At 33.2% G+C, this 10273-nt stretch overlaps 1 protein-coding gene across 1 annotated transcript; it reads left to right on the forward strand.

Annotated features, from left to right (window-relative positions):
* Positions 1-4491: 4491 nt before the first annotated feature.
* Positions 4492-5503, forward strand: LOC147568683 (uncharacterized). Its single transcript, XM_086660680.1, has 2 exons — positions 4492-4511; positions 4711-5503. The coding sequence occupies exons 1-2, from the start codon at positions 4492-4494 to the stop codon at positions 5501-5503; spliced, it is 813 nt and encodes a 270-aa protein (XP_086516806.1).
* Positions 5504-10273: the final 4770 nt, after the last annotated feature.

The following is a 10273-nucleotide window of genomic DNA, read 5'->3' on the forward strand; positions in this document are numbered from 1 at the left end:
CAACAATAATGTGACACTTAAAGGGCTTAGGGAATTTTGTTATTTTGCATTTAAACTGAGAGGTCTTTTGTGATAAACTGGTAATTAATAAATGGGTTATTTCCCTAATGACCCCCAACTTTGTGACCAGCTTCCTGCCTGACCCCCTACTTTACGAGAAATATCCATATGACCCCCTTCCGTTATAACGCCGTCACTCTTTCTCCTCCATCATGTTTTCTCTCTCTACCAAGTCATGCCACATCATCTGTTACGCCACCTCATCACTTTCTCCGGCGAGAGTCGCCGGCCGGCGACTTCAAACCTACAAAAAAAAAATTCTCTCTCTCTCTCTCTCTCTAAATTTTTTTTTTCTTTCTTCTCTCTCTCTCTCTGGAACTATTAGTTCTAGAGAGAGAGAGGGGACCTTCAACAGATCTGTTGAAGGTCCTATTTCTCTCTCTAGAACTGTTTTTTTTTTTAGGTTTGAAGTCGCCGGTCGGAAATTGGCCGGTCGGCGACTCTCGCCGGAGAAGGTGATGAGGTGGCGTAACAGATGATGTGGCATGACTTAGCAGAGAGAGAAAACATGATGGAGGAGAGAGAGTGACGGTGTTATTACGGAAGGGGATATAGGTAAAGTATGGGGCCAGGCGAGAAGCTGGTCACAAAGTTGGGGGCCATTAGGGAAATAACCCTTAATAAATAGCGTTGGACTGATTCAAGAAAATCTTATAAATATAAGAATTACATCCACCATAAAGATCTCCAAATACTTTTTCTACCTATATGAATACTAATGGCCCCAATATAGCAAAGAATCAAAGATTTTCCAGGTGTCCATTTATATATTCATCCTAAATCCTTGCTAATATAACTGCTCAAGCTTAATAGATTACCCCCAGTTATTGTGTAAATATCGAATTTACCACTCAGAAAGTTCGATGTAGTTTCCACTCCTTAATCGTGCCTGAATAGGTACTAGTAGTAGTTTCCAGAAGTTGTAGAAACCGCTATATAACCGAACTAACAGCATAGACTTCTGACTTTTTGACTAATTTGACCTGTTGGTGTCGTCAAGTTTTACCTAGAAGACTATTTTGTTTCTAAAGATAATGAATTGCCCCGTTTCTTTTTCTTGTTGTCTATTTCTTGATCTTCCATCCTTCACTGAAGGAAGGGATAGAAAAAGACAAGTGCTAAATGAAGCTGCATAATTACTTCAAAAAGCTATTCAGGGGCGGTCCGGGTTCAAAGCAACCAAAGCGGTCGCTTTGGGCCCCGACCTAGTCAAGGGCCTCATATATGGAATATATATGTGTTATTCGATGAATGATAATTAATTTTTAAACAAATTTATAATATAAATCAAGTTATAGTTTAGTGGTTCAAGAGGTTCAATTTTGTAGGAGAGATCAAGGGATCGAATCCACCTCTATGCGTCATTAGAATTTTTTTTTTCTAACAAATACTATAGAGGGACCCATATTTTAATTTTGCTTGGGGCCTCTCACATGTTCGGGCCGGCCGTGAAGCTATTTGCTAGACACAACCATTTATTATCTATTAAATTGTTAAACAACACCAAAAATTGATTTATTGGTTTTATTTAGCAAATAATTTTTTGAATCTTATATTGCTAGATACAACTATGTTTTAACTTCCCAAAATTATTTACTAGACACAACCTTTTTTTTAATTAAATTATTAAACAAAAATAAAATTGGTTGTATTAGTGTTATCTAGCAAATATTATATTGAGATTCTAAAAAAACATTGCTACAATTTAGACCTGATAAACAAAAGCTATTAGGATTATAGAAGATACTTTGTGGGTTTATGTATGATTTTTTGTATAGCCCTTTGACTTGATAAACCAAACTTCTAATCTATAAATACCAGTTTGATTTAATTTAATGAAATATACACTATTAACGTTTAAACCAAGCTTAACTAAGTCATAACAGTTAGGATTATAAAAGATACTTTGTGATTTTATGTATATCCCTTGGACTTGGTAAACCAACCTTCAAATCTATAAATATCTGTTTGATTTAATGAAATATACACTATTAAGGTTTAAACAAAGCTTCATAGTAGTTAGGACTATAGAAGATACTCTCTTTCTCTCTCTCAAGCTCTCGGTTTTCTCTCTCAAGCCCTCGGTTTTCTCTCTCAAGCCCTCGGTTTTCTCTCTCTCTCTCTCTCGACTCCTTCTCTCTCTTCAACCAGTAATAGTTGATTAAATACTATTAAGGTTTAACCTTTCACAAAATCTGTTATAGGAAAATCATTGAAGAAAGTTGTTGAATTAGACACAACTATGTGGAAGGTACATTATATCTCTCTCTTTTATTCTTAAGAAAACACACATTCTCTTTGTATGTTAAGAAAAAAATACATAATTAAACTAAACCAATTATCCCTGTCCGATAATTCTATGCATTTTATGCTGAGATTTCTATACTCAGTGGCGCATTCAGAAATTATTGACAGGGGAGGCTAAAATTATGAATAATTAATTATGGTAATAGAAATTTGAACCCCAAGATTTTTGGAGAAAATTTTCGATTATATTTGAAATTTCTTGTAGTGTTGGTTTAGCAATTTAAGACAATATTCAATTAATTTTATATAGTTATTTTGTCTAATAATTCTTTTAGAGTTGTGTATAGAATGGAGGAGAAATTTGGTTATATTGATTTTTGGTGTTCATGTTGGTTAGCAATTTAGGACACTATTTTAATTAGTTTTGTTTAGTTATTTTTGTTCAATAGTTGTCTTGAGTAAAATTGAAGTTGCAAATAGTAGCATCCTAAAAAAAATTAGAGATATGATAGGGATGGTTAAAACATGGGACAAAATCTTATAAATAGTTCACTTTTAAAGTGAAACGAAAATTTAGATGACCCCAAACTACAATCAACACTATGACTGGAATAATTACGTGGATGTTAAGGAGTGAGAAATAAATATGCCACGTCATCATTCCAATCATGCACATACTAAAGCCTTGGGCCGTGAAAAGCTAGTGGTGGATCCCGTGTGAAGCGAGGGGTGGGGGTGTACAACCCCAGGATCGTGTCTTACCCAGTGCGGCTGGGCACCCGCACTGGGCACGCACCAAGTAGGGGTCCACTCGTATTTACCATAATTACCGGTTATCAGACCTTATAATTGAAATTTTAACCGTAGTATTGTAATAGATAAAGTGCAACAGCTGGAAGGTAATTTTATCAAAGTTATCTATACTCATATCCTCAGAGAAGGCAACTATAAAGCAGATCAGTTGGCTAAATGGAGTCGTATGAACGTGGGAACCTGGCTGTGGCTTTCTATATCTGATCTTCCAGAGGATTTGTATAATCGTTTTAGCTAGTTCCTTTTGTACCTCAAAAAAAAAAAAAAAAAACTCAGCGGGGAAATGCTTTACCCACGTACTATAGATCACGTGTTGGATTCCTTCAGGTGGTAGGCTTTTTAACTTCTTATCAATATAGGATTTTAATATTTTTAGGGTTTGATGGTTTTTGGAATATCCTACTTTATATCTAATTTTTTTTTTGATGAAGTAGGTGTTAGCCTTATTTATTCATTTGAAATTCCAAATAGAGTTGTGTTACTCTTCAATTCTAACAACGTCATAATGCAATCAGGGGGTTCTGGTTCCTCCCTTTGCTCACTGAATTTAAGAGTTAATGTTTCTTTTGCTAAAGTATGAATAATCTCATTGAGCTCTCTAGAGATATGATGAAATTCTACTTTTTCGAAGTGTTGTGTTTCACTTTGAATATCCCTGAGTATGTTTCTAATTTGCCAAGGAGCCTTATCATTATTCGTTTGACAAACTTGTATAATCTTGCTTGAGTCTCCTTCTATCACCACTCTTTTATGTGAGAGCTTCTTAGCCAATTTCAATCCCATTAAAAAAGATTTTGCTTCAGTTTCAAGTGCATTACATGCAATATAAAATTCAGTTCTGCTGCCATAAATGCATTTTCATAACTCCTTATCACCACAGCTGAAACTTTATTTCCATGTATGAATGATCCGTCAACATAAACCCTCACTTCACCAAACATCAAATTGACCACGAATCATACTTGGATAACAGATTAGACTCTGTGAGCACGAATCTCGCCGCTAATTTGCCAACAACCCTTGGTTGGAGTGGTTAGAGGTTTAGTGTACCACCTTAGAGGTAAGGGTTCGAGGCACACCGTCAATTAAAAAAAAATATCGCCCCTAATTTCAATTCTTTTTATACCGATGTATTTACATAATTTTTATTTTCATTTAAATCATTTTCAAATTTACTGAATTTTCAAATCAATCCCGATTGAGCTATTATTGATCAAAGTAAAGGAATCTCAAATTACATTTGATTTAACAAAATTTGTTAACTGATAATTTGAAGAATCAAACATCAAGAGTTCAACAAACATTTAACGAGGAAACTTGCAGGTCCATAACTAGCATTAATCTACAGGCAGATCAAGAGGATAAACCGATATGGACTTTAACCAAATCAGGTATGTTCACCATCAAATCCATGTATAATTCCCTTAGAACGGGTGGTATCGAATCCCAACAGGACCAACTTGATTGGTTATATATATGGAACTTAAATACCATTCCTCGTATTAAACTTTTCCTTTGGAAATGTTGTACCAATAGCCTATCAGTTAGAGATAAGATTGGCAAATTTATCGGTAATTGTTTTTATTGTAGCTTCTGTACCGAACGAGAGACTATTAACCATGTTCTGTTACATTGTACTTTTGCGAAAGCAATTTGGTTCCACTTTCAGGTCAGATCGGATCAACTATCCACTGTTGCACAATGGATAAACCAGTGGAAAACTCTGGAGGATGAAACGATAAATCTTTATGCTAAAATACTATGGTTCATTTGGAAGGCTAGATGTGAGAATTGCTTCCCTAACAACAAACAAGACCCCATACAAATGATCTCACGGATCAACAATGCTTCTACCACTCCTCTAATAATTGAGACAACTACAAAAAACAAAGCCAAGGAAAAAACGAATATCACTAAATGGAGACCTCCATCGACACCATTTTATAAATTTAATGTCGACGCTTCTTTTGCTGCTTTAAACGAACCTGCAGGTATAGGCTGTATTATCCACGATGCAGAGGCTAACTTTGTCCTAGCATTTGCCGACGTTATTCAGGGTCAAAATGCGGAAGAATGTGAAGGGTTGGCGATCCATAAGAGTATGATTTGGGCTTATCAGTTAGGCTTCAGACAGGTACACATTGAAAGTGATAATCTGGCTATAGTTCAGTGCATCAACGGGCAGGGTATGGGAATCCAATGGCAAACGCAGAAAATTGTAAAACAAGTGGTAGCCCTCAAGACCAACTTCGAAGCAATCATATTCTCTTACGCTCCTAGAGAAGGAAATATCCAAGCAGACGCGCTCGCTAAATGGGGAATAAACCACAGGATTAGAGAAATGTGGAATGTATTACCTGTTTTTGTTCCTCCGCTTTTGTAAACTCTGTTTTGCTTTAATGTTAGTTTACTTCATCAAAAAAAAAAAAAACAAACAAACATTTTTAATTTGTTCTATCTTGTTATATTTTTAGAAGGGAAATATATCAGGATTAATAACTATGTAATGATTTTTATAATATTAGAATTAATTTCTAAATTGAACTTTCTAATAGTCTCAATGGCGATTGAACATGAAAACAAAAAAATGTATTAGATGATTCCAGTAGACAAATTGTTGTGAGATTATTTCGTAAGAGCACTAATTCACGATATTGATTTAATTCACATAATTTCAAATTTATGTTAGTCTATTTTGACGTGAATTCTTAGTTCTACATGTTTCGACTATGATCTCTCACATTTGTACGTTTTCATCGATCATCTAAGAGTCTAATTACTTCGAAACTTCATACAATGAGTGTAGTTTCGCCAACAATTAGTATCTTTTATATCATTGAATAGTTTTAAATTTATATTATTGATATATAGGGTATTCTTTTAACATTATGTTAACTCTCAAGAGGGCCTCCATAATTTTGATATAGAGTAATTTTTAACATTCTTTTAATTTATTGTAATTTTCCTTCTTTTTTTCTTCAGTATTTTCCGTTTCTCTTTGTAATTGCAACCTTAACAATTCTTGAATACAATTCTTCCTTCTTCCGTCAACAGTTGGTAGCCCAAGTGGTTCCAAGGTGTTGACATAAACTCCAGAAATCCCTAGAGGTCCCAAGTTCGAATACCAAAGAAGGTGGAATCCTTGGTTATTTGAATTGGGATTATGTAGGTATTAATAAAGTTGTTGGGCTTCAGGCCATTGTTTTTGTTGGGCTATAGGCCCGGTGTTGTTAATGTTCGAGTGGGCAGTTATCGAGCTTATCACATCTATGATGTATCAAATGCCAAATATCACGACATACGTAGATCGTAGTCGCCTTCCAAAAAAAAAAAAATTCTTCCTTCTTCCAAAAATAAAGGTAGTTTGTATGGCTTTAGAGAGTATAACTAAGGTAGCTAACAATAATTATGATTATATTGTTTTATTTGAGTATTAAAAGCCAATAAAAGTAATTATAATATTGTTCGAAAAAAAAGTGGTGTATCTGCATCCCATAAATCACACTCTAATTCTTATGCTGCCCATATATCACACTAAGATATAGTGAAAAAAGTGATCTAAAAATGATTGTTTTTGCAACTACATGCGCATTTTTAGATACAACCTCACAAGTTGTGCAGGATCAGGAGTGTTATGACGTTTATTTTATTTTTTGTATGATGTTTCAGTATTGTTGATCTTCTTTCTCTCATTTTTGATCAGTATCATTTGATTATCTTTTCCTCTCTTTTTTGACTAGTATCATTTGTTGAATGGGGAATTATAGTAAAATTATGTAATTGTTGTGAAAAATAAAAGAAGGAAGAAGAAATACAATGAAAATATAACCAAGAGACAGGGACGAGAAGAACTTGATTTGTATTCATATGTTTGTAGAGAATTCTCTACTTTGGTAAATTGATACTTAGATACATTAGTTTGGTACATTGGTATTTGGTACACTAGTACTTTGATATATTGGTATATAAGGTACATTGGTACATTAGCTAGAGACCTATTTATATAGGCCTTTGAAGAGATACAGATCTAATACAAGAGTTACATATAATCAATGGTGCTTGAGTACAAATAATGGTGGAGACCTTATGGTGGTGGGAGTTACCAAAGTGTGGTGGTCATCCACCATAAATCTAATATTTATAACACTCCCCCTGTATGTCCAACACATCAGAAATTAGCTCATTAAAACCTTACTAGGAAAACCCAATGGGACAAAACCATAGTGAAGGAAAAAGTGTACAAATTCTATCTATCTGTTCATCTTTGATGTCCACATAATCTGCTTCATTAAAACCTTGTTAGGAAAAACCAAGTGGGAAAAAAATCCTAACGAAGGAAAAAGAGTACAGTATGAAAATGTAGTATACAGTGTCTGCATAAACTTGCTTCCCCTCATGAAGGTTGAGGACATTGTTCAACTTGTTATGGTCAGCTTCCTTTTTGTATATAAACACATAAATATAATAAGTAGCATTTGACATTTCAAGTTGCATTCATATAATGCTTTAAAGTTTATGCATACTTTAGATTGAAGCTTGTTAAATCCTTCAAGGATTTCAGTTGAACTCACTTTCTAGTGATTCATATTTGTCATATACATCGATAAGATAATTATAATATTTTGTGAAATCAATGTACTAATCACATTTCAATGTGCATTATAAATTTCATGCACAATCCACCTCACACACATAATAGGTGTTAAACTCATCATTCGATGACTAGTTGTCTCGCCAAAACCTTGTCAGGAAAATCCAACGGGACAAAACCTGAACGAAGAAAAAAAGACCAAACCTTTTAAACAAATTATAACAATTTTCAATACGCATAGTTGCCTCATTAAAACCTTGACAAAGAAAACCCTGTAGGACAAAACCTTGACGAAGGAAAAAAGAGTACAAAGCGATTGACATTTTATACATGAATGATTGTTGTTTCTGAAACCACATTACAACATACGTAATTTGTTGTCTGTACCACATTAGGTACATTTGGACCTTAATTTTCTTTGATAGATTACAACTCGAGACAATATGAGTTGTTTTGAAGCTTAAAGCCTTTTAGTAGTTCAGAATATATTTATTTTCAAGATTTTCTTTACTCGAATTATCTTTTTCAATACTGTACTCCGAAGCTTTGATTAACTATAAGATTTATCAATACTTCATAACTCAACTCGAGAACTTTTTTAATCATATTGAAAATTTATATATGGACGTCAAGCCCTTTATAGACCAAATGACTTTTTATTTCTTACATATATCTATTTTATTACCTTTAGAGTAATTCTTGGTTAGTGCTTCGACTTCATGTCTGAAGACTTAATTGTTTAGTAAGAAAAATCCATAAGTAATGAATTATTTCATCAAAATTTAGTCAGTTACTTTGAGTAATGTAGGATCAAAACGATCATAGTAGCTACTATTTTCAGAAATGCATCGTTCTTAACGATTTAATTTGATCTCACAAATCTCCACAAAGTGCATATGTTTCTATGAGTTTTCTCATTTGGGTACTCGTGCCTCTTTAAAAGTCATTGTCTCTTTTCAGACATATCATCTTCAGGGGATTTTATTTAGGAACATGAATCATATTTGTTTATCATTTGATAGCCTCTTCAGGAGGATTCTTATACAAACTTGTTCCTTCAGTGTCCAAGAGTATATGTCACTTTGATGATCAGTTCGACATTTTTCATTTTGCATGACCTTTATCCGTACATGAGCATATTAAGCTCTGAAAAATATCAATATTTGGAGGTAGTGAATTCTTCGTTTATCAATTCTAAATGAGAGAAACTTGATACTTTTCGAGTATTTTACGACATTAGATATATGACTTTCTCCCCCTAATGTCGATAGAATTTCGTCTTATTTGTGCGCACATACTTCGAGGATGTGACAAAGTCGAAAGAAGAATCAATTGCTTCAGGCAAATTTTGATTTCTATTTTCATATCATATGATCTGTTGGACCAAAATTTTTATCTAATCACAACTTCAGGTGTGAACAATTTGTTCTAATGACAACTTCAGGTGTGATTGATTACATGTGAGATGTCATCTTCATGCGATTTTTTTTCTATTAAAATTCATCATCACTTTCTCCTTGGGTATACAACTTCAGGTGTAATATGAAAGCGAATATTCAACAAATTCTATTTTCCAATAATTTTCAACTCGTCGTCATCCATAGACACGAAAAAGATATTATCACCACTAGATGAAAAATTTATTGCAATACAAGTGCAACCAAAATTGTGATATTGTATTTTCCTTAAAAGAATTTCACAAAAATTGGTTGTCTTCCACAGTGAAGAACTTTTTCAAATCTAATCAGACTATATGTTGTTACAGTGAAATGAGATGTTCATTTTTGCCACTTCATTTTCAATCTGAACTCAATGAAGTATTTATCTTACAAGTTCAGTTGTGATCTCTTAATCAATGGAAAGTAATTCCAATACTGAAATATCAATATTTTTCATTCTTCACGAATGAGTAAACAAATTTTGTTTTGCAAGGATTCAAAATTATGGTGATAATTAACCAACTCATAGTGGTTATATATTTTCATCCTTTGAGATTATTTACTCTAGTAATTATTTTAGAATTGTGTAGATTTGAACAAGTATATACACCAAACTTCAAGTTTGGTAACTATATACAAATAGATGCTTCAATTTGATCTTAACCAAATTCCGATGGTTATATAATTTTCCACTTCGGAAAAATCTTCATTAACAGATCAAAATACGCACATATGATATATTCATACAAAATTAAACATTAGTTATGAGAGTAACACAAATTTATTTTTGAGACATAACTTACTTTGACCTTACCATAAAATGAATTGGATTTACATTCATATTAACTTGCAATATTAACCCTTTAGTCATTATCATCTATGTAATTCTCATATCCTTTTGAAATAGGTTATTATGGCTTAACAAACATAAAATCAGTGGTTAGAGATAAAATAAGAATAATAAGTTTGAATATACACAACGAAAAATGAAAATACCTTGTAACTTACCAATTACACTTGAACAAACTTACCAATCTTTTACATGTTTATATCTTGATCATGGAGGTAGATAATTTCTTCTTTCCTTTGATCATAGAGCAATTCGTGCTGATAACGTGTTGTG

This window comes from Eschscholzia californica, unplaced genomic scaffold (genome assembly GCF_041429995.1).
Source record: "Eschscholzia californica isolate CP2 unplaced genomic scaffold, dmEscCali1.0.p SCAF_1, whole genome shotgun sequence".
Lineage (NCBI taxonomy): Eukaryota > Viridiplantae > Streptophyta > Magnoliopsida > Ranunculales > Papaveraceae > Eschscholzia > Eschscholzia californica.